This window comes from Haliotis rubra, unplaced genomic scaffold (genome assembly GCF_003918875.1).
Source record: "Haliotis rubra isolate DU_JTF1 unplaced genomic scaffold, ASM391887v1 Scf56, whole genome shotgun sequence".
NCBI lineage: Eukaryota > Metazoa > Mollusca > Gastropoda > Lepetellida > Haliotidae > Haliotis > Haliotis rubra.
In genome coordinates, this window is record NW_025767257.1 from 1,752,921 (window position 1) to 1,780,000 (window position 27,080).

The 27,080-nt window shown below is 41.0% G+C and overlaps 1 protein-coding gene across 5 annotated transcripts in view; it reads left to right on the plus strand.

Moving 5' to 3' along the window:
- Positions 1 to 27,080, plus strand: part of LOC124253946 — a 135,296-nt gene that overhangs the window by 25,716 nt on the left and 82,500 nt on the right. For 3 of the 5 annotated variants that reach the window (XM_046687791.1, XM_046687794.1, XM_046687793.1), the window contains exon 2: positions 9,818 to 9,951. In XM_046687791.1, the coding sequence (XP_046543747.1) occupies positions 9,904 to 9,951 (48 nt within the window). In that variant the 5' untranslated portion in view covers positions 9,818 to 9,903. Of the gene's footprint in view, positions 1 to 282; positions 357 to 9,817; positions 9,952 to 16,190; positions 16,284 to 27,080 lie in introns of those variants that run through there. The other 2 variants (XM_046687792.1, XM_046687795.1) reach the window with 2 other exon arrangements.

The window sequence follows — 27,080 nt, forward strand, 5'->3', positions numbered from 1 at the left end:
TAACAGTTATGAAAAAATGAAGATTAAATTATTCTTGTGGTGTACTTAAACAAACGATCAAATACGACTTAACTGTAAAATACATGAAACCGGTCTTCTGCAGGGTTATTGGTTTGGTCCAATATTTTTAACAGTAACGCCCCAAGCTTGTTTTGACGTCAGCGTCCCCAGGGTATCAATTATCACCGAGTGGCTTAAGGTCAGAGAAGACAGGATCTCACCCGTAACCAGTACCTGCTTGAAAGCCCCACATGCTCAGTGAAAGGACACATTCTTGTTCAGTCTTTCAGGGTACGCACGCAGGTAGCGTTTCTACCGCCAAACGAGCACAGTTGCTTTGTCTACATCAGTGAGAGGTAGGACATATGATTTTACAACTTGATACGTTAGTAGATTATTAGTAGACAGTAAAGACTGCAGAAGTCATGTGCATTTGATTTATTGTGTTTCAGAAGGAGGTGCAATGTCTTTGTTTTGTTCAGATAAGGGCATGTAGAAATCGTTTTCAATATTCAGCTGAAAACATCGACACGCATTAATTTCAAGGGTCTGCACCCTTCAGGAAATACACGTTATGACATGGAGCAGCGTAATGTACCGACAGGTATTATAAGTACCGCAGTTACAATACCTCATACTGGTATATTAAGACGTTAGTACAATGAATAATTATTATGTGTTTGTCTGAAATCTAATTTTTTGCATCGATTCTATGCATTTGTGCGTAATGTAAAATCTGTGTATCTGTCTTTAAGGAAAACTGATATATGTATTTTTATATAACTAAGAAAAGTGATAAAACAAAATGGAATTAATGCTACATGTATTTTATGTTACTAAGAAAATTGATAATGCATACTTTCCCATTACTATGGAAATGATATGACTCCAACGAGCAAAGGACAGGATGTGTAAAATCTCATTATATTATTGTATATTTGATGGTGTTATAGGGACTCAATTAAACAAGTAGACAAATGACAAATAAATTATTTATGCTAAATAATATATACTAGTTTGCTCATGCACAGTAGTAACATTGAACGAAATAGTCGATTACCATGATGTCCAACCGGCGTCACCCCTCTAGCCCCCGCCCCTTGCCCCCGTCCCCTTGTCCCCTGTTGTTACAAGCCACTAATTAGTACCTCTAGCCCCTCGCTTGGCTGTTTTGTTAGCCGTACTCAATCCCCAGTAACTGGATTAACTGCTACTAAGCTCGTTAGGTTAGGTGTTGGTTGTGAGGAAGCATTCAGCCAAATACAGCTTTTGCAACTTAAGTGTGGACAGTCTGCTCCCAAACATAGGAAGCAATATTAGCCTATATGTAGATAGAGATGACAAGAGTAAACGCCTTGGACTAGAGTACATGTTATGTGAAAGAAATCTTGACTCATACCTGTGTGCCATAGGATATATGATGGACATATTTGTTTTGTCAATTATTAGCAGTTAATCCATCTACAGGGGAGTGAGTACACCTAACAGAACAGCCAGACGAGGGGCTAGATGTACTAATAAGTAGCTTGTAACAACAGGGGACGGGGGCTAGAGGGGTGGAGTCAAACAACCTACCTGAAAGGACGTACAACAATCCTATGGCGGGTATATTACCCAGAAGTCAGCCATCAAATCTTCTTTAACCAGGGACGACCACTGCTGCCAACTCTTTTTCATCTCACATTTGTGTTTATTACGGGTATAAAAGACATATGATGTGATATGTTGTCTGATAGATTCACTTTAATTAATTTGGACTTTCCATGAAATAGCATGTTCAGCATGACGTGGTATGTTCGGTGTTGATTCTAGGGGAATACCATACCTCGATCATCATTTGAACACTGTTGTGGTATTGACACAGGAGGCACGTGTTCTTTACATAGAAGGTGCCAGTAACGACGTCTGAACGGAACTCGGTTTGTTCATGAGATATGACAGTAGACCAAGTGAGAGTGATTTCCTCATCGAATAAACTAATCATTACATATTGACTCAAAACGACATCACTCTTCATTGCTATTCTCGGATTCTTTATCATAAATTGCAGTTAGTACATTCTCATAGTGTATCTTTACTGATTATTAGCTCAAAAAGAAGTTTAACTCAAAAGTCTATCATTTTGTATCATTATTTTCCCTATATAGCTAAATAATAAATAGTAATATACTTAGTTTCAAAGTAAATGATATATGTTTTCTGAATTTTCTGTTTTCTGATTATTGACACAAGTTTAGATCGAAGCAATTGTGCATTTACATGCTGCCTTTCTCCAAGTTCTACAGTGATGTTTACCACACAAGCTGTCATGTTTGGCAAAACTCATTGATGCCTCTTTGGCAGTCGTTTAGAAGTGTAGTAGTTGAATATTTTAGAATTTTTAATTTGATCCTAGTAAGCAGATATTGTTCTTGTTTCAGCAGACACAGATGATTATTTTGTGTCTGTTAAACGCAGACAAAAATGATTACTTTATGTCTATCAAACGCATGAGCACTCTCTCACTTAACAGCCCTGAGTGCATCGATTTCTGTAGCCTCCCACCCTGTACCACCCAAACCGCCTCTGTCCCCACAGAAGGCTCCAGCTTCATGATAACATATCACTGACGTAGTTGTTCTTTCAATACAACGACAGGAAGCTTGAAGATTGGGGATTCAACTGTGTCCCCGACAAATGATAGGGTGATTCATCGTCCTGGCTTATTGAAGTCGTCGGCTTGCTTCTTCATTTAGAACTTTTCAGGCAACCGTTTAAGTAGGTCACATAATATTTGTAAACAGCTGGGAAAAAAGAGGCAAAAGGACCATTGAGATACTATTTGGACAGCATTCTGTAATGGTTGACGAATACGTGCCGTGAAAGCTAAGTTGGCGTCAGTCAATGGGCGAAACTAAGAACGTGAAACACTCCTCTAACACCGTAACAAAACATGAAAACAGAAGCAATTTACACTTCACGTCGGCTAACGCATATTAACTGAATATCGCTTTTTATCAACAAAGGACGTCAGGTCTCCTTAAAGATGGTGAATGTCTCTTTATATTTTGAACTTCAACAGCTGTTACACTCGTGTAGGGGCTGTAATACAGTTTGAATGCAACACACTTGCGTGGATTATACTGACACTTCCACGACTAGCTGCTGCAGGTACAAACGACCTGTAGTTCCAGACACACGTCTTTCCTTTGGACTTACTGGTATTGGTACATGTATCATCAATGGCAAGGGTAATGAATAATGATCCACATGCCTTTGTACTGTTGTATACGCATCAACACACATCTCTATTGTTATGTAGGGGAGGAGGGTAGCCTAGTGGTTAAAGCGTTCGCCCTTCACGCCGAAGGCCCAGGTTCGATTCCTCACATGGGTACAATGTGTAAGCCCATTTCTGGTGTCCCCCGCCATGATACTGCGGGAATATTGCTAAAAACGGCGTACAACTAAACCCACTCACTCACTCTACTGTTACGCAACGACCTACAACGCAGATCTGTTCTTATCGCTCCATCTGATTTGTCCATGTTTATTACATATGGCACTATTTGAAACAAGAAGGACATACAGACTGGGGAAATGAGGAGATAAATAGCCATTAGTCTTGGAAATCAGTAACTTAATTGGTTATAAGGTTATAATATAAGTCATGAGTTTCGGAATAGATCTGAATATACATTATCAAGTGGTTTATATGACCCTGCGTGAAACATTTTAAGTAAACGTTTACTGTACTACTGTAAAGTATCAACTTTGGATGCAAATGGAAACATTCGGTGTTCATTTTTATGTAAATATAAGCGCTGAGAAGGCAAAACTCTACAAAGGAAATGGTGGCCACAATGGCGGCCATTTTGATTTTTTTATCAAAAGCAAAAATATATCAACTAAGTTTCTACATCCTTTAGCAATACACAGAAGTCAAACTGAAAGTGATCAGATTGATAGTAGTAAAACTATCCACGATTAACTTTGAGGTGTTGTCGGGCAGCAAACCAAATGTGACGAAAATGCTCGCAGACCCCCACCACATATAATGGCCTGTACACAGTGATACCACAATCTGAGAGTATTACAGGCCATTTCATGAGCCCAAGACATCATACTAATTGAAAATAGTGTCAAACAAAATCATTACAGGGGAGGCTACGAATCCTATTTCTAGGCCCCTTCTGAGATTCCCTTCCTGGACTAGTAGTAAAATATCTATCTCATCTAACCTATCCAGGTGGGAAAGCGATAAGGGATCAGATGCAAAGTAACTAATACATCGTGCCTCTACCGTTCTTTCACTCTTAACACCCCAGCACCGACAACTACAGTGGTCAAGATGTAAGAGACTGGCTTGAAAATCTAACATTAATGTAGAATGAAGGTTATTTCTAAATTCTGTAGTAATATAAACTGACATCCCTGCTTTAAAAAATATATGTAGGATCATTAATTTTAATGGGATGTGTAGTAAATTAATATTGGGCTATTGTAACTCCAACGGATTACTACAACTCCTGTTCCTTAAGAGTAGCATGTGACAGCTGTGGGAAGAATCGTGTAACAGTGGTGTGTGGTCCTGTGCATAGAGCTCAGGTCACAAACCAGTTGAAGTTAAGCAACGTTGGGCGCGGACAGTTCTTGGATGGGTGACCGTGTTTGGCAGCTTGACTCCTGAGAGTTTCTAGGACTTCAGTCCTGCCCCACAACGAAGCACATGTGATACATGTGGTCTAACCTTAGTTAAGTGAGTTTGTTCACAATTGCCCCTGTTCACTCAGCAGAAAATGGGTACCCGGTGGGATGAGTCATGTGAATATAACCTTCTAGCGCCTCACGGGTAGCTTGGGTAATAATGAACTGTGGAACTTTGTTAGCGCTTTGAGCACACTTCGGTGTGGAGTTTATATAAGAATCCATATTATTATAACAGATAAAATATCTAATGTGATGGGGACCGCAAGACGCATTGTGTTCCATAGAATAGACGAACTACGTGAACATATCATCCTCTGTTTTGTACAATGTATAAAGTGATAAATGTCATCTTGTTGGAAATAGCCCATATGAATAAAAATGTTATAGAAGGAAGTAGTGTGTTATAGTATTATAATATAAATTATAACATAATTTTTTCGTAAACACCACGCAGCGTTAGATGACTATTAATTTCAATTCAGGATTTCACCATATTTTAACTGGCTCTGAGCTGTAGCAATTACAAACCACCCTACCACAAAGATTATTATTTTCAGTTATACTCGCCCAGTGTTACATAGGAAATGAACGTACAATCAAACACTGAGTCGAAGTGTACATACTTCGAGTTATCAGAAGTTCGACAGAACCGCAAAGTGATGATTAAGTAAGGAAGACGCAGGGACCAAACGTTTTCTTCGTGGCAACCCTTCATTCGATACAGCGGTGTTTGGTTTTATCAGGAACTGATTGGTTCTGATCGTAAGATAACCATAGACACACGAAGAGACAGGACAAGTTATGACGCTTCCTCAAACTTACAACCATATCACATATATCGTCCAGTCGTCTAGAAACGCGCCCTCGGCTCTATGAAATCAAGTTTGACATGCGGTCCGGGGCCATTGGCCTTGATCTGCAGGCATTGAAGGGGAATATCAAGTTTTGTGGCCTCCGTGTGTTTACCGTGAGGTCACTTGATACCATCATGAATGTCAATTATTTAACAATAACTCACTCCGACCGATTGAACGAGTAATAAGTGAGTTGGTCCTACGGCCATATTTGTTTGACATGGCAGTGTTTATGTGTTTGCAGATGGCCACATTGTGTTTAACAACGAGCACATGCGAGAATTACTACGATCTCATTCTTGTGTTGTTAGAAGTATGGCCATTTCAAGCCGCAGTAAACGCCTATATGATATATTTCCTTAGTAAATACTTATAATACGAACTCATTCGTGTGTTAACAAATAAATAACAATTGAGTATTAACAAACGACTATTACTTTGAACTTCGAGTTACAATACGTTTATCAATATTTCTAACAATAATACAAATATTCCATATTTATTAACAGGAACACAGTAAATAAGGTATGGAGATGAAAGCTTTCCCGATAGCTGTCTACAAGTCTCCTTGGTCAAACTAAAATACTGTTTTACGACAGATAAATAAAAGCGACAAATCCGTGCAATCTTTTGTAATTTCTGTCGTAGGCAAAACCGACTATATAACCAGCATCGATTCATGAATCCAAAAGAAAAAGTGACGATATCAGAAAATATTAGCGTAACCTGCTAGCTCTTATCAAAAACACTCCCAAAGGCCTGTCAATAAAAAAGCATTTGGTACATGTCAAAATAGGGAAACATTTTTGTCAGTGATGCATGAAATTGGGAAATGTCCTTCAGGTGCCCACCATAACAATTTCAAAATGATACATTACCATGAGGGGTGCCGGGACCTGGAATTCAATCTTGACCCAACTACGTTTGCTCTTTGAAGTCCTTGTGAAAAGGGGATGCTAGATTGTACCTCGAAAGCTGGACTCGGATGGACTATTGTTGACATAAAGGAAAGTTGACTGTAGGAAAGTTCCATCTTGTCATATAGTTTTATGGAGAGTTTTGTCTCACACTGAATAGTTGTATACAAGTATGAAAGAAACTGATCCTCACGATGTGCTTATTTCGGGGGAATGACAACATCACAACTGGTGGAACTACTACTACTACTACTACTACTACTACTACTACTACTACTACTACTACTACTACGCATACTGCTGCTACACTACCACTACCACCACTACTACTACTTCTACTACTACAACCACTACGGCCACCACTACCACTCATCCACCACCACCACCACTCCCACCACTACCACCACACACGGCCACCACCACTCACTCTACCACCACCACTGCCACCACTCCCACTGCCACCACTCTCTACTCCCACCACCACTCCCACCACCACTGCCACCACTCTACCACCACTCTACCACTTCCACTCCACCACCACTCCACTCCCACTCACTCACCACTGCCACCACTCTACTTCTACCACCACCACTACCACTCACTACTCTACTCACCACCACTACCACTGCCACTACCACCACTCTTCCTCTACTCCCACCACCACTGCCACTACTCACTCACTCTCACTCACTCACTGCCACTACCACTACTCTACTTCTACTACTCACTGCTACAACTCCCCACTGCCACTACCACCACTACCACTACCACTACCACTTCCACCACTACGACTACTGACCACCACTACTCACTCACCACCACACTCTACCACCAACTGACCACCACCACCACCACTACTACTCCACCACCACTGCCACCACTACTCACTCTACCACTGCCACTCCCACCACCACTGCCACTCACCACCACCACTCCACCACCACTGCCACCACTCCCACCACCACTCTACCACTCTACTCTCCACCACTCACTCTACTCCCACTCTACCACCACCACTGCCACCATTTCTACTTCCACCACCACTCTACCACTACTACCACTGCCACTGCCTACTACTTCCACTTCCCACCACCACTGCCACTACTCCCACCACCACCACTACTACCACTACTACTTGTAGTTGTACTCCCCCACCACCACAGCCACTGCTACCACTTCTACTTCTACCACCACTGCTACCACTTCTACTCTCCCACCACCACTACCACTGCCACCACTTCTACTTACTACTCACCACCACTGCTACCACTACTACTCTACCACTAATGTAACTGCTACTACTTCCACTCTACCACTGCTGCCACTACTACCACTTCTACTCTCTACTCATCCTACTACTGCTACTACTACTACGTCCACTACTACTATTACTGCTACTACTACTACTACTACTACTGCTACTACTACTACTTCTACTACTACTACTACTGCTACTACTACTTCCACTACTACTACTACTACTTCCACTACTACTACTACTACTACAACTACTACTACTACTACTGCTACTACTACTCCTACTACTTTTACTTCTACTACTACTACTTCTACTTCTTCATCTACTACTATTACTACGACTACTGCTACTGCTACTACTACTACTGCCTGTTTGTCTTTGACAACATCACAACTGGTGGTACTACTGCTACTACTACTACTACTACTACTTTTACTTCTACTATTACTACTACTGCTACTACTTCTACTTCTTCATCTACTACTACTACTACGACTACTGCTACTACTACTACTGCTACTACTTCTACTACCTGTTTGTTTTTGACAACATCACAACTGGTGGTACTACTGCTACTACTACTACGGCTACTACTTCCACTACTACTACTGCTACTACTACTACTACCTGTTTGTCTTTGACAACATCACAACTGGTGGTATTACTGCTACTACTACTACGGCTACTACTTCCACTACTACTACTGCTACTACTACTACTGCTACTTCTACTTCTTCATCAACTACGACTACTGCGGCTACTGCTACTACTACTACTGCTACTACTACTACTACTACCTGTTTGTCTTTGACAATATCACAACTGGTGGTACTACTGCTACTACTACTACGGCTACTACTTCCACTACTACTACTGCTACTACTACTACTACTACTACTACTACTACTGCTACTACTACCTGTTTGTCTTGGGAACCGGCGACAGAGAAAACAGTCTTGACTGATCTCGATATAGTTTCTATTTAGCTTGAGGGGGAAAATAGCTGTCCAATTCTATGAACGGACCACTAAATATCAGTGATAACACAAGGTGTTCGCGAAAAGGCTAAGGTTGCCTTGTCTTCCTGACAGGTCCCACCATTCAAACAATTTGAATAAAACAGTGAGTGTTCATTTGCCTAACGTCACCCAGCAGTACTCCTACCATGGACATCAGCGTGTGAACAAAGCAGAACATCACGTGGTTGATGGACCAGAAATACAGTGAACACCGCATGACTGACTTCGAGAAACATTCGCACCAAGTCCCAGTAGGGGATTCGTGAAAGAATCAGATGGTCACCGTGGTGCAAATGAACCGTGTGCGTGTTGTTTTGAGGGCGTTCTTGTGAGCGCTTCTACCAATAGCTTTGCGGAGTTAGAAAAGCTCCCCGAATTTCGGATACAGTAAAACAAACACATGACTCACCTGTAATAAACCAAGCGATACGTGGAAAGATATAGCTATACATATATGCCCAATGGTCACACAATAAACTGTAAACAGGAGAAAACAAGGTTATTCTAGTGACAATAAATTGACCAACAAAATCATTGAACGGAACAGATAGATATAAACATCCTTAGAATTAGTTATCAGCCATTCCAGTGGTTTCTTTCCTTGTGTCTGTAAGAGGGACTGTCCGGCTTTTGATGTGAGTTGATCAATATGAAACAGTTTTTCTATGTTTGTTAGAGTTTGTTGCAGTAATTTAAAATATGTTTCACACAAAAAGGGAATGGAAAATTGTAATATCCTGCAAATAGATGGCACGTGTAGGTAGCAGCTTGGAGTTACTCCATCGCATTCTGAAACAGACTGATATATGGTAATGCATTTATTCAGATGTAGCGCATAAAGTATCAGTTTTTTAAGTGCTATTGGTTCGATACTTTTATGTAAGCCATTGTTAGTTGCATGTAGGTTCAGACAGCGTAACCCAGACGTCTTCGTCGCCTCTCAACACGTCCCAGTCGTCGTAGAGCCAAAGTGAAAACGGTTGACCACTTCAGTACCAACTGAGGAACCGTTTCCATCAATAATGAAGTGATTCATTCCTTGTTTTAAGATGTCTTTAAAATATTCATTATATTGTTCAGACAAGCCGGGAGACGAAACCAGGATCCTTCCCCGAGACGATTGGTACCTAGCAGCTGTTCAAGGTCAACTTTGACTTCCATTCAACATGGCGTTGTGCTGTAAGAAAAAGAAAGGAAAAGGCATGGGACTTCAGGTAGGAGAGTCTATAACTGCATCATGTACGTACTGTATTGTCTTGTGAGCTGGTGATGTACACCATTGTGGGAGACTGATGGACGTATCTGTAACGTTTGGTGCAGAACTTGAGGGGACGGTTGTTAGGTTGATACAGTTGTGTTGATAAATGTCTTTGATAATACTTGTGAATGTTAACCCAGCAGAAAATGGGTACCCGGTGGGATAAGTCATGTGACTATTAACCTTCTAGCGCCCCACAGGCAGCTTGGGTTATCCGGGGTAAATAATCAGATTCCGTGTTAGCACTTTGAGCGTGTGCCTTGTACATGGAAATGGCGCATTATAAATTCACAATTATCATCATCATTATCATTATTAGCTGGTTTGACAGGTGACATTTGTTCACGCATTAACTAGTCTGTATGGTGTTCTCTGATTACATGGTTGAGTAAGTATGTTACAGTTATGTGAAGCAAGATGGATCTACGTCAATATATACGTAACGTTGACCACCACAGGTGTATGACAAAGCTTCACCCTGGTAGATATGTCTCGGCAGCATATGTAGATTTATGTGAAACTCGTATGTTTTAACGTTCTTGCCGAAGTAGGAATGGTGTCTTCAGTTAATATACCATTGTATATTTACATGTAACTCTTGGCGATATCCACAATAATAATTTACCGTGGTATCTTCAGTTGTACTTCTTGATGATATCTACAATAATATTTTACCGTGGCATCTTCAGTTGTAGCTCTTGACGATATCCACAATAATATTTAACCCTGGTATCTTCAGTTGTAGCTCTTGGTGATCTCCACAATAATATTTTACCGCGGTATCTTCAGGTGTAGCTCTTGATGATATCCACAACAATAATTTACCGTGGTATCTTCAGTTGTAGCTCTTGATGATATCTACAATAATATTTTACCGTGATATCTTCAGGTGTAGCTCTTGATGATATCCACAACAATAATTTACCGTGGTATCTTCAGTTGTAGCTCTTGATGATATCTACAATAATATTTTACCCTGGTATTTTCAGTTGTAGCTTTTGGTGATATCCACAATAATATTTTACCGTGGTATCAACAGTTGTAGCTCTTGGTGATATCCACAATAATATTTTACCCTGGTATCTTCAGGTGTAGCTCTTGATGATATCCACAATATATTTTACCGTGGTATCTTCAGTTGTAGCTCTTGGCGATATCCACAATAATATTTTACCGTGGTATCTTCAGGTGTAGCTCTTGATGATATCCACAACAATATTTTACCCTGGTATCTTCAGTTGTAGCTCTTGGTGATATCCACAACAATATTTTACCCTGGTATCTTCAGTTGTAGCTCTTGACGATATCCACAATCATATTTTACCCTGGTATCTGCAGTTGTAGCTCTTGACGGTATCATTAATATATGCTCTCTCAAAAAGAAACGCATATAGGAATTTCAACTGTATTTTTATGTTTATTTTGAAACATCTTGTAGGCTTTATGAGTCAATGAAATATAGCGAAATTGCACACTGGGAATGCAGACTTATCCGTCTTTGGCACAAACTCGAGGAAAGTCAGTTTGAGTGTCACATGGAGACGTGTGGTGGCGCTGAAGTCAGTTCCTCGTGTGACCACCGTGGGCATCCAGAACTGCACGGCACCGCCTTTGCATCGAACGAATAAGTCTCAGAATCTCGTGTTGCCGAATCGCAACCCACTCTGCCTGTAGTGCCTGTGCGAGTTGCTGAAGTGTCTGGGGCTGAAGGTTACGGCGTCGCACCCGTCTGTCCAGGGCATCCCACAGATGTTCGATCGGGTTTAAGTCCGGTGATCTTGAGGGCCAGGGGAGCACATTGATGTTGTGGTTGTGGAGGAAGTGACGTGCTTGTGGGGCCTGGCATTGTCTTGTTGAAACAAATCCCTCTGGCGATCAATGATTGGAAGGAGATGTGGGCGTAGGATTTCGTCACAGTACCGTTGAGCTGTCAGGTTGCCCTGGATCATCACCAAATCACTTCTCCTACGGCAGGTGATCGCCCCCACATCATAACACATCCCCGGTCGAATCTGTCCACCTGGGGAACGCAAGCGTCGGCGAAACGTTCACGTCGACGTCTGTACACCCGCATTCTTCCATCGCGTCGTTCCAATAGAAATCGTGATTCATCACTGAACCAGATACTACGCCAATTCGGTAGTTTCCAGGCCTGAACGTTGGTGCACCATTGAACTCTACGATGTTGTTGTCGAAGCACAGGGCAAAATAAGGTCTTCTGGCAAGTAAACCAGCCTCTCTAAACCTGTTCCTGACGGTCTGTGCAGAAAGCCTCCTCAATCCGGGTAGTTGTCGAGCGGTACTGGTCGCCGTAGCTGTTCGATGACGCAGGTGATGTACCCGGATGTAGCGATCCTGCTCAGCAGTGGTCGCTCGAGGTCGCCCACTACGCGGGGCATCTGCTACCGCATTCTGCCGGCGATATCTCTCCCAGAGCCGTGAAATGGTGCTTTGCTGAACATTCATGCGTCGGGCAACTGCACGTTGAGACTGGCCAGCTTCAAGCAAACCAATGGCGATATGACGGTTGGCTTCACTTAGACGTGGCATTTTGCGTTCGTCAACAATATTCCAAATACAGTGAATAATCGACAGACAGCGATCAACCTTTTTATACCCTTTATTGAGACTATCTGATCCCCAACTTTCACGTGCATTGCATGTGAATTGTGTTTTCTGTGACACTACACGCCGAAATTGAAAATCATGCTGTTAAATACGGGTATTTTACGGATGGTGCGTTTTGTTGTGATGTTTCAAAACATAAACACCATAGGACTCATAAACAGAGCAAAACCTTTTGTAAAATGAATCACGTTTAAATTCATTGCTACATGAAATTGCTATTTTCACGATGTTTTTTTTGGGGAGAGTATATAAGCGTTGTTATCTTCAGCTGAAACTGACGACGGTATCCACAGCTGCATATCCACGTGGTATCTGACACAATAATTAACAGCATTATTCAAATGTATAATGAGGAAGTATGTGTTTACAGTTGAATGTCACGGTCGTATATATGACACATCGGTACCTGAATCGGTATATCGGGGCGGCACCTACATGTTGGAGCCTTGTGTATCTCACGAATGTATTTGCATGTGTACATCATGCGGTAGCTCAAGTTGAAGGTCACCGATCGACAAACATATCTTGTACATGTCGAGCCATGACACGAATAAGCTACAACTGTACAAGCTGTACGATCCCGATTATCATGCTGTTTTACGTCACGCTATCCCTACTGCCTGTTTAAGCACGCAGCTGTTACACTCAGTCAGTGGGACCTGATGGTGTGACACATCAAACGGGGATATGGTTTACTGAAGTCACTGCTAGCTCCTTGCACTTGTATTACCTGCTTTTCGTGTAACAAACTCTGCCTTGACTCGTTGTTGAATACGATCACCTACTGGTCATTTATTAATGACGAAGGCAAAGCGTATTCACGGAAATCAATTGCACCCATATCTAATTGAAATGAGACTTTACATTGATAAGGGACGATAAGATGAGATTAATCTATAAGCTGAAGTCCCATGTCGGTCGTAGTTTTCTTTCACAAACGAACTGACCCTCAAATGGACCTCCCGTTCTTCTCTTTGAAACCAGAACTAAAAGTGGCAGTGACCACGAACCAACACGGTTTGCTGCTGAAAGATAAAGAATTACAATCTGGGTTAAAGGTGGAGTCGTACACTCGACCGAAGCTGCCACTGCCAAAAGGGCTAGGGTGGTGGAAGCTGGGTAGGGTGTGGTTGGGTGTGGGTTGGGGAGAGTGGTGGTAAGGGGGTAACCCTGCACAGCACGTTGCTTCACCATGACACCACTGGATGATCGTATGACTTTCTGTTTGCATGAATACTTACAAAATCACTTTAACAATTAGTAATTAGGACAGTTCATAATAGTTCATGGAATACATTATTTACAGCAGCAGAACGGAAGCTTCATGGTTGCATGTCAAATTGCTTTAACAAAACAACGCAATCAAAATGTTGCATTTGTTATTGATACAGTTGGTTGGTTTAAAATTAATTAATTAATTAATTCAACAAACAAACAACTAATAAATAAACCATGTTTATAGGTTGTTATTGGGTTTCTCGCTCTGCAAGCAGGTGAAGAATCACCCCAGGGTTTACTACGTAAAGCAGGTAAAGGGAAAGCTATAACCACTTGGCTACCCACTCGTCCCTTAAGCTGTAAAAGGGGCTTCGCAGATATAATCTACCACACAATACAGGTGTTTACTTGTGACATAGATGTCGTATTTACCTTTCCCACGTGGCCATAAATCCATTATAATGATTTATGTGCTCCATTCCGAAACATGTTCTGAGACTCGTTAAAATATTCAGCTATGAAGGCGTCCAGTTATGTAATAACTGCGCATTTATCTTCTGGTAATTTTTGTCGGCCACAATGCGACGTCGGGGACTATGAATATGGTCCCTGTGATAATATAAAGGGTTTGTACGGTCTGTTTGGACGAGTTGACGCATATCAGTACTTTATAAAGTACTACAGCTACAATGCAGGTAAAACCCTACATTGCAGCTTGAGAGAATGATTTGTGAATACACAACGCCTTTCAGAAATTGAAATGATATATTTGCAATCACAATTTCTCAGTGAAGTACAAATTCTAGTCGTTCTATGGGTTGAGTCCAATGCGGGATGCGGCGGATGACTGACAGACTTGAACACTCCCCCGAGTCCCCAGAATGTAAACCAATTACAGTCTTCAACACTTGATAGCTGAGAGCATTCCTTACTTGCATCCAATACTTACAAAAAAAGTAGTATTAATTTGGAAATGAACGCAACAAAAGACATACAAGATTTGTATGTTGTAGCGTCTTTTTCTCATTTTCTATTTCCAATCCTGATCGAGGAGAAAATAATCTTCTTTGAGAAACAAGCTGACAGGACACCCTTTGCCCTGGGAGATACGTTAAAAATACATACCTCCACGACAGGCGCTCATGCTATCAACCACGGGTTTATGTGTGTCGTACTGACTAACTAGAGTGCTAAAATAGCTTTGTTGCCTGTGGTAGAAGGAGATGAAATCGACACAGGTTAAGCAACATCCAGAGAACACTTTGTAATATTCTGTTGTAATCGATCATTAATAAACAACTGTAAGAGTTGACAAGGTTTTAGCCTCGGGGAGATTAGTGTTGATGAGGCAGCAGCATCCCAATGACGTCAACATGGATTACATATTGCGTCCCTAAATTATCCTCAACAGTATGTTATGCATTACACCATGAGGCTGGAGAGAGCGTAAAAAAATATTGACCACAACGGATTTTGTACGGTTTGCATATTTGATCAGTAGTGATGATGTACGTGTTTAGTGTTTAAAGCCATCATTCGTTGTTTGCTGACTTGTTCGTGTAAATAAACCGATGAATTATATCCTTTTCTTCAGTACAAATTGTATTTATGCTAGTCTGGAGGTCAAGGCTTCTAAAGAAGACCCTGTCCATCTAATCAATGCTGTGGACGTGCACAAACGTGAAATGTCCAATAGTCATGCCTTTAACATATCGTCTATTGGATTTCATTTGGATTTAGTCCAGTTTTTGTCTGGCTAATCTTGAAAAATACCGTTTAAAATGTCAATTGTGAAAGCAACACAGACAAGATATATAGTAGTGTGGATTTGCTAATATTTAACAGAGAGTGAGTGAGTTGTAGTTTAAGCCGCATTTACCAGTGCTACCATCATTTCAAAAGAATACGTATGTGAGTTAGTATTGTTTTACGCCGCTGTAAACATTCCTGTAATATCACGGCAGGGGACACCCGAAATTCTGAGTAGAGGTTCACAGATTGTACCCCAATATGGGGCTTAGAACCTTTTCAGTGGACACTATTTAGCTATCCAGCATCACTTATCAGCGCTATTACAATATCAATATTTGTTATTCCCTGTCTATTACATGCACGTGAGTGGTGACAGGAAACTGCAAATAACCAGCTCAATTCGCGATCCTTCTTCAGCAACCTACACCACCACACTGTATACATAAAGATTAATCAATACCGAATTTCAGAGAAACCCTCGTTTTAACCGAACAGCGCCCTATGGCAACACAACCAAGGTCTGCGATTCCAAGCGTTTTTACCCAGTTCCTTGGCGATTTACGTCTGTGACAGTACGAGCGTAGAGCCCCTTAGTCTGAACGTTAATCAGCAGTGAGGGGTGATGCTTACGTGGATAATACAGACAGGTTTCAGAGGATGAAAAGTGGTAGCATGGAGGGAAGCTGGCAGGTAGGAACCTTGACTCTGATTGACTTTAAATCTGGAAGTGGTGTCATAGGTGTTCGTTGATGTTGCAATGCTGTTAAGCTGAATCCCTGATGGCAGCGCTGCTCAAGAGATAGTGTCATGGAAAGTATTCTGGAAATTGGCATATTAGTAGACATGAACGAGTTGACAACATCACAATAATATTTGGGGTAATAATATTGGTTGACAGTATGTCTGGTTTCTTGACGGTTTCATCCGTTATCATATCAGGTATTTATTCGTAATTCGTGTTAAAGTGATGTACTTTGTCTTTGTTGTGTGTTTGTCCCTGTTCCGAACATAGCTTGCTTAGACACAGATATTTTTCAAACTGGAAGATTTTCTATATTTGATCGTGTTTTACTTCGGGTTTGTTAATTCAGCGCGTCAAGTTTGAACTATTTCAAACTTTCAGTGTATGCTTAAAGGTTAAACCCTATGACATCTTTTAATGTCTTAACAGAATATTTTTTATTTCTTAAAGAGCAAACTAATATGTCATGTCCTATAGAACAAGTGTCAGTTTAGGTATTAAGATGCCATGTTTTTCAGAACTGGGGTAGGGTTTTATCCTAACGAACAGATTCTACCGTTTTTTTATCTCAAAGAACAGACCACGATGTCACATAGCAACAGGAACGTAAGATGTCATTTCGAGCAACCATCAATTTATGCCATAACACTCAACCCAAATGTTAAGTCCTAACGAAAAACCATCAAGTTATGTCCCAGCGAACAACCACCAGGTTAAGTCCTAACGGACAACCATCAATTCATGCCATAACACACAACAACCATGTTATGTCCCAACGAACAACCACCAGGTTAAGTCCTAACGGACAACCATCAATTCATGCTATAACACTCAACAACCATGTTGTGTCCCAACGAACAATCACCAGGTTAAGTCCTAACGGACAACCATCAATTCATGCCATAACACTCAACCACCAGGTTACGTCCTAACGAACAACCACCACGTTAAGTCCTAACGGACAACAATCAATTTATGTCATAACACGCAACCACTATGTTACGTCCTAACGAACAACCCATCAAGTTACGTCCTAACGAACAACCACCATGTTAAGTCCTAACGGACAACCCTCAATTTATGCCATAACATAAAACAACCATGTTAAGTCCTATTAAACAACTATCAGAATATGCCATAACACACAACAGCCATGTTAAGTCCCAATGAACAACTACCCGTGAAGGTCCGGGTTAGAATATTGATCTTCAATAACCCATGCTTGTCGTAAGAGGCGACTAACGGGATCGGGTTGTCAGGCTCACTGACCTTGGTTGACACATGTCATCGGTTCCAAACTGCGCAGATCGATGCTCATGCTGTTGATCGATTATATACAGACCGCCGCCATATAGCTGGAATATTGCTGAGTGCGGCTTAAAACTAAACTCACTCACTCACCCAATGAACAACCATCAAGTTAAGTTCTAACGAACAACCATCAATTTATGGCTTAGAAAAAACAACCACCATGTTAAGTCCCATTGAACAACCATCAGAATATGCCATAACACACAACCACCATGTTAAGTCCTAACGAATAACCATCAATTTATGGCTTAATCAACATATGCCATAGCAAACACCCACGAAGTTATACCTAACGGACAGCTTCCATGTTATGTAACAACGAACAGGCTGCATGTCCTAACTAATATTCCATATCCTCCTGCCTCAGACATCATGCCATTTCTTAAGGACCAAGCCATCATATTATGTTCCTAAGAGCGGAGATGGTGTATCTTAAAGAAGATTCCAATCAACTGCGTGACCATCATGTATTGTCCAAGAGAAAGGGGCAATGTATTGCTTCCTGACGTACGTTACCACATGTGTATCGTCAAGGAGAGACCATCACATTATATCTTAAAGCGCACATGGAGGGTGTTGTAAAATGACAACAAAAGCTGTGAGTTTGTACTCCAGCAATCCATGTATACAGGCAAATTACATCCATAGCCTTTACACTTCGTGCTATTGTCGCAATAGTCAAAGTAAAGGGATTAACTGCCACAATGATTTATCGTGGCGGTAATTGTCAGGGTTATTACCATCCGGTGCCAGAACAATCTGTCAGCACGACCAAAGTACAACGTTTCGACCATGTCTGTCCACGTAACACATGGTATTTGCTCTCAAGGCAGAATTCAGATTGTCTGGAAATAATCCTGGCCTAACTACATGATAAGACGGTAATGCAAGATCGATAAGCCATCGATGTCCAGTAATACGATGCCGCGAGGTATTGGCAAACATGATCTTTCCGTTAATTGTCAAAATTGGTGGAATAAATGTACTTGTTTTCATCACGCACTGGGACAAGGGGTTTGTACTTATATTGCAAAACCATTAATCCGAGTAATGAACACATTGGATAATGTTTCCTCGGCCTATGCTAATATGACATAGTATTGTCCTGGATTGTAGTAGGTGGAATCAGCTGATGATATTATCAGTCGGGTTGGATTATGGAGCAGATGAAACACATGGTCCAGAGACAGTTAGTAGTTGTGATTGTAGGCGGTGATGGCGAAGATGGGTTGATGCGGTGAGATGGGGATAGTACAAGTGAAGGAGCGAGTGAGTATGGTTTTACGCCGTTGTTAGCAATATCCCTGCTATATCAAGGCGGCGCACACTAGATATGGGCTTCACACGTTGTACGAGCCAACACTTTTACCACCACACTACAGTGAAGGAACTGTGATGTAATGGGTAGTGGTTAGCTTATGAATTGGGAAAGATGGGTCGTTAGACGCTGGATGATGGTACGTCTAGGGATTTTGAACCATGAGCTGGCGACGTGATGGATAGTGTTTTTATAGAGCTTGTAAAACATGTATTTGATGGACAGTGTTATCACAGAGCTTTTGAAACATGTGTTTTTAATATGATAGATGGCGGCAGATAGACGATGAAATTGGAAGTGGGTGGACTGGGGAATGGTGGACTCGTGAGATGATTGACGGTGATAGAGGGTGTCAGGCGTGGTTTGGGGGTAAAAAATAACAGATAGTGATAACTAGATGTAAAGAGCAACGTAAGAGTGATGCTATAAGTTACAGTCCGATTAATCAAACCAATCTGATGGTGACTCGATCTGGCCTTTTCTATACAATATCGATGCTGTTATATCTGCAGTTGTCTATTAGTGAAATGAGGACAACGGGTTTCGAACATTGAATATCATCTGCAAACCATTTCTTCATTCTAATTGTATTCATTAATGAATTAGGTGTTTTCCGTCTGTTCAACTAATGTGGCGATATCACGCCAGCTACGTCCTAAATGAACCTATCAAATTTACACAGCGGAATCAAACCCGAATGAAAGGCGTATAGTGTGAACACCTTCACCTTCCGACTACTTGCATGCATCTACATTCTTCAATACTAAATACAGCCTGCATATATAGCTTGTAATAGTCTAGTTGACCCAACAATATCTACTCAAGGGCAAAAATGAAAGGATATAAATAACTGTAACTCCAGGGCGATAAAACATCTCCAACTTCACGATAAACAAGACGGAGGACATATTTCGAATGATATTCCTCAATGTGTGCAAAGCAAACAGACATTTTTCGCGATGAGTGAAACTGCGCAGGATGATTCTGGAAGACTTTTAGTCTGAGCAATGGCCATGTGCATTACTGGTGTATGTGTTTTTCAAACTGATTAGTTTTATTTCACATACCAGCCTAATTGCCCTATGTTGTGTCTCGCAGTATACATCCGTGGTGTAATCAATAGCTTGTGCCTCATCTGTATGCCTTCCGGATTTCTGTCACAGAGCTCTGTTCTGGACTTGGCTCTCCCGCGGTACAATGCTTCTTTTCCCTTGTAGACGATGGATAACCTTAATACTACAAAACAAGAATGTATTGTCTTGCCATTTCTCAAAATAAACAAATATAGTATTCTTGAAATGCCGGAATAAATGATCCGAGCAGATCGTTTTATGTTTTGTTTTATGATTATTTGAGAATATTCTTAAATAATAATAATAAGTCATCTTGTATAGCGCACAGTTTCCAAACACCAAGTGATTGCTCGAGGAGCTTTTGTTCTTGTACGTTTAAATATTTAAACGCCCGGGGACGTGAAAGTAATAATAATAGAATTATTAAAATTTCATAATTTCACAGATCAAGACATTATATGGAACACACAAATGCTTTGTTTTTGTTTGTTTTTTGTGCAGCCATCAATATCCCAGTCATATCACTTAGCCTTACTATAATGGAATATCACCAGCAACGTCCCACACCGCTGGAGTACGATGACACGCGGTCAACTAAGATCGTAATTTCAACGGAACCAATTAGCAAAACCGCGCCCCGTTTTCAAAAGCCAATCCCTACACACGGTTGGGATATTTTGCTGTGTACGATATAACGGTCTTACAAACTTGAAAGGATTTGTCCAACATTGAGTCAGGTGCGGCATTGTTTCTGAGGTACAATATAGAACAAGTTTTATGGATAACAACTTCTTTATTTCGTGAGTGCGACGTTTCGATACAGATTCTTGTACCGTTGTCAAGCAAGAGTGATACATGAAGTGTAGGAGCTGCATATATATACTGTATATAACAATGAAACAACATAATAGACAAAGGAAACAACATAATTGCCATGATTGGCTAAGCAGTAAGCTGAAGAAGCCAGTGAGTACACAAAGGATAGTGAATGGAAGCCAGAGATGTAGTTACAATGAGATGTTTAAACAATAGATGCGATGTTTATACAATAGATTGGGCTTGGTGGAGGAGTGGATCATAAGCTGATGGAATGAAGTATCCTTGGTCACGGTTGATGGTGGGCTTGTGGCGTTTGATGTGAATGGCTTCTGTGAGCTTGCGTTTAGTGAAGTCCGTTTGGTTGTTGGCGAGAATGGTGATGTCGGACCACTCTATTTGATGATTGGGGTTAGCTTTGATGTGGTCAGAGATAGCTGACTTGGTGTCGGAATTAGCAACAGAGGTGCGATGTTCTTTGACTCGGGTGTTGATGGGTCGGGATGTTGCACCTATGTAGCATTGTCCACAATCACAGTTTATTTTGTAAATAACACATTTCGGGTTGTTGTTGTTGACGGTGGGTTGTTTTCTTCCATTGGCCTGGAGGAGGTTGTTGAGGCTGGAGGACGCTGAGAAGGTTGTGTCTATGCCTGCCTGTTGTTTCAGGAGTCGGCTGATTTGGTGTGATGGTTTACCAATGTAGGGAATGGATATCTTGATGGGGGGCTGATTCTGGGTTTAGATCTTTTGGCAGGAGGTGAAAGCGTTGCTTCGATGGTTCTGTTGACTATTTCAGGTGGGTAGTGGTTGCGTTCTACAAAGACTTTCCTCAGGTGTTCAATTTCTTCCTGTAGGTTCGTTGAGCAGATGTTTTTGGCTCTTCTGGTCAATGTAGAGATGACGCCAGTCTTGACTTTAGGGGGTGGTTGGAGTTGTAGTGGATGTATTGATCCGTATGAGTAGGTTTTCTGTACACGGAGGTCTGGTCAGTTGGTTGCAGGAGGTGCGGGACACAAGGACATCAAGGAAAGGTAGTTGTGTCCCGCACCTCCTGCAACCAACTCCAGACCTCCGTGTACAGAAAAACCTACTCATACGGATCAATACATCCACTACAACTCCAACCACTAAAGTCAAGACTGGCGTCATCTACATTGACCAGAAGAGCCAAAAACATCTGCTCAACGAACCTACAGGAAGAAATTGAACACCTGAGGAAAGTCTTTGTAGAACGCAACCACTACCCACCTGAAATAGTCAACAGAACCATCGAAGCAACGCTTTCACCTCCTGCCAAAAGATCTAAACCAGAATCAGCCCCCATCAAGATATCCATTCCCTACATTGGTAAACCATCACACCAAATCAGCCGACTCCTGAAACAACAGGCAGGCATAGACACAACCTTCTCAGCGTCCTCCAGCCTCAACAACCTCCTCCAGGCCAATGGAAGAAAACAACCCACCGTCAACAACAACAACCCGAAATGTGTTATTTACAAAATAAACTGTGATTGTGGACAATGCTACATAGGTGCAACATCCCGACCCATCAACACCCGAGTCAAAGAACATCGCACCTCTGTTGCTAATTCCGACACCAAGTCAGCTATCTCTGACCACATCAAAGCTAACCCCAATCATCAAATAGAGTGGTCCGACATCACCATTCTCGCCAACAACCAAACGGACTTCACTAAACGCAAGCTCACAGAAGCCATTCACATCAAACGCCACAAGCCCACCATCAACCGTGACCAAGGATACTTCATTCCATCAGCTTATGATCCACTCCTCCACCAAGCCCAATCTATTGTATAAACATCGCATCTATTGTTTAAACATCTCATTGTAACTACATCTCTGGCTTCCATTCACTATCCCTTGTGTACTCACTGGCTTCTTCAGCTTACTGCTTAGCCAATCATGGCAATTATGTTGTTTCCTTTGTCTATTATGTTGTTTCATTGTTATATACAGTATATATATGCAGCTCCTACACTTCATGTATCACTCTTGCTTGACAACGGTACAAGAATCTGTATCGAAACGTCGCACTCACGAAATAAAGAAGTTGTTATCCATAAAACTTGTTCTATATTGTACGTCTCAACTTCTAAAATGCCACTCAAACAAGTTTCTGTGAGGTAGCAGGGTTTAATCTCATCATTGCCCGTCGTGTCGCCATGACTATTGTTGTCAAGAGCTACAACAGAAACACAATGTGTCTTGTTTCTGGATCCTGTGTTCTTTAACAGCAGGGAAGGCGTGATGCCTGGGAATAACCACGTAATTGCCTTACGTACAACTAATAGCAATTTATACAATATACCATGGCTCTAAGACTGATGGGGACAATTAACATAGAATATAGTTCTACAAAGGAAATCCCATTCATGTTCTTGAAACCAGAATGATCAATGCACTCAGACAAACAACCGTTCATGGAATGATTATAATAATTAACTGACATTTATTGGCGGCGCAGTGATCTGAATTCAAAACGTACATCATATTTGCCAGACAAATACATAGAATGGTCCCAAAAGACACAGAGCCATCACCTCATAAGTCCTCATTTGTGCCCACATCCAGACAGTTCTCCAATCCTCTTTATTGCATTTGCCCCCGTTTTGATTTGTGGCTCAGATAGCTCTCATATAAGAGTCAATGATTGCTCTTACGTGGCATTGCATAGAAGGAATCGATATCCTTTCAGATCCTCTGAGAAAAGTATGCATTTCATTAGATATCCCCATTCACAGAATTACCATTTATAGAAACAGCCGTTGCTATGCCATGATCATATTTTCACTTTCGAAACATTTAAATTTTTCACTTATTTATATATCTTGCAGTAATGTGGTGTGATTAAAAACAGAGGTACAATAAGACATAAAATATGCTTGTAAGGATATGATTCTGGCACACTGATGCAATGTTACCAAGGTTTCAAAGACCGTCATACAGCTCTTGCTCAAACGTTGTTCGATCAACGTTGCAGCATCAGCCTTAAATGTTTTATGGGAGATCCGTAGGGGATATATCAAAATGTGGTGCATTAGTCGTAACATAATGTCCGATGTAGTTCCTTATTTTGAATAGTATCATATGTTCTTCTGGTTTTTTAAACAGCCTTTACCGTTGTTTGTGACGGGTGCCCCCGAACATCTGGTATCATTACTATTTGAAAGTGATTCGTACACGCGTGCTCATGATGTCTCTGGAATTGTACAATCGAGTCTGCTCTTTGAGGAAAGATGTCTTGAGCAGTTGGCATGGGTTTTGTTGTTTTCATTTCAGCGTCAGTACTATCCTTTAAGTTGATAAAACCAAGTAAAGTTGTCTTCAAATCCTTCATGTCGTAGAAACCCGTTTTGACAACAAATATTCAATCACTTGTGGCCTAACGATTAATAGATATGAACAGGCCTCATGGTTTTGCGAGACTAAAGGTGTCATCGCATGAAATGCACACTTACATGTTAAGTACATTAGAACAGACAAGTTACATTGGCACCAGTATTGCTAACGTTTGAACAAACTGTATACACCGTAGTCAGACTTGTACGATTGCATAGTAATGTACAGTTGAACATTCAGAGTAGATTCCATGCAAGTAAGTTAATAAGTTAATTTGGACTGACATTATTTACAAGCAGCTGTCCTGGAAAGGCCAGGCGTTTCAGACGTTAAAAACTCTCGGATATTTATAACAGTCTTTCGTGCTAAAGGGTCTTCTGCAACGGTTTCTACGGGTCTGGGGCAATGAAATGTCAGGCCTTCAATCAAACTTCAAGATTCTGTACTGAGAAAAGCAAACTTCCAAAGCGCATACTTTATCATCAATTCCTCTTTCATAAACCAAGAGGGATATAGATGTAACAATAACCATATCCTACATCTTTGGCGTGGTTAGCTGTAAAACTATCTGTGACGTCATCAAAGTGTCACAGTGAAACGATTTGTTATCTACATGTCCGAATTTATCTTAATCAAATCACTTATCTCTTAAATTGAATGGTCTTAAATTGATCTTGGGGGCATCTCTGGACTGATTACTTGCTGATGTGTTTTGTATTATGAAGGATATATCGATCAACACATTAAAGCAATTCAGCAAGTTTTCTTCAAACGAAATTGTATTCTAGTCCAACTCATTTGTGCCCCGTTGCAAAAAAGTACTTAAAGCAGCGACAGGAATTTAAACAGTGGAACTGAGTTCACAATGGCATCTCATTACCAGAATTAGAATCGAAATTTAGTTTCCGGAGGACAATTTTCACCCTTGTGAAAACAGGACGCAAATTTAAGCAAGAAGTACACGATCTGGAGGTTGTCTTGTCAACAAATTTAAAAGTGGACCACGCTGAGCTCGTCACCAAAATCGTCCAGCGCAACTCTGCTGTGTTCATTGACATTTCTGTCAATTTGATTACTACTGGAGGTTAAAATCGAATCACGACCACGATGCCCGGCTCTGGCAATTTGCTTGTCGAGATAAGCGTCAGGGTGCTACGAGTTCTTCCAGCCTTGTGACGCGACCCCCGACGGTTGAGTCAAGCAGCTGACTAGCAAGTTGACCACAACCGAGCAATCAAAGCGACACTTGGAATGATGAGTGTAACTAGCTCTACCTTCTGTGCGTATCTCACAAAGGTCAAAGATGGGTCCTTTATGGTCATTGATGGCCCAGTTATTTATGGGCACTTTTGAATATTGTGGAGAGGAAGCTGTGGCGAAAATCCATTGGTTATCTTGACATGGTGTCTAATCGTAGCTCACCTGATCAATGGATGTGCGTTGCAGGTGGAGCTCCTTTTTAGTAAATTAATTTGATAGCCTAAAAAGCTAATGTTGTATAGATCATCCGACTGGAATTTATCGACGGTTTTGGTATCCTGATGCCCCGAAATATAACACAACCCATTGACTTAGAAATTAATGGATGGTTTAAAGTTGCGAAAGGCGTTGAAATATGCAACCACTTTGATTCGGGAGGAATTGAGATATAGTGTTGGAGTTACCCTGCCTTCGTCATGGCGATTAATCAGATTCAATGGCACGTATCAGAATAGCCTCTACCATTTTCAATGTTCATCTATTACACTTGACGTCAAAGAAAAGGATGGAATGAGGGCCAAAGAGACCGAGGGATATAGGGGCAAGCTTAAGTCGTGAATACTTCAAAGTTATGAAAGCTGTTATCACGCAGTGGCTTTTTGCATTGTGCAATGCTACATTAGTTTTGTAGACAGTTTAGTTGAGGTGTGTATTACTTGAGTGAATTATCGCCTATGTGAATTTGTTAATTTTTTGTTTTCGTTTTTGTTGGTGATTGTCCTACACAGTGTTTTTGCAGATTTAAAGTTAAAATACATTCAAGATTTTAATTTAGCGTTAATTATTTCCCACATGAGAACACAACATCAGTTAAGAATTTGTACAAATTGTGTTTTAGAAAGGCAAGAATTTGCGGTCACTCATGTCACGCAACACACGACGTTTTATTTACACGGTACCATTGCATAGCGTTTTACCAATATTCCTACATTGGGGTGGGGTGGAGCAGCAGGTAGGCCTCACACAATTTACTCATGTAAGGAATCCGGCCCTGAGCCGTGATAACGAAGGCTTTGAGACACTAAGTACCAATGTTGTGTGCAATTCATTGCATTTCAAGACAGAATTTCCCGACACAAGAACTGGCGATCAATGGCATTTTCACATGTGTATGAGAAAATAATATAAAATTAAGTGGCAGATGCGATGAATGATATGAAAAAGACGATATAGAAGCACGACCTGTGCGGTACAAGCCAGGATATTAATTACACAAGCAATATAAGAAAATGATATAAAGTTACGTGAACGATGCAATACAAGACAAGAGATATATAACATTGAGATATATGACAGATATATAGCTATCCAGGTGATGAATGATATGGAACTATTTGAGATATGATAGGAATATCTGTCAAAGCTTTGTCAAAACCTTCAGAAAATTTGTGCATCTGCACTTTGGCAAAAGGGCACTTTGACCAACGGGGTCTCTGTGTGAAGTTTTCATTCAAGATGTTTCACATAGCGGTCACATATTTCACATGGAACCATGGATGTAATCGCATACACATGCCGTACAGATTCATCCATTTATAGCTCAGCAATCGAAGCAATAGAACTTCAGCTTTAATGATATATGGTAGCCATATGTTCCCTGTC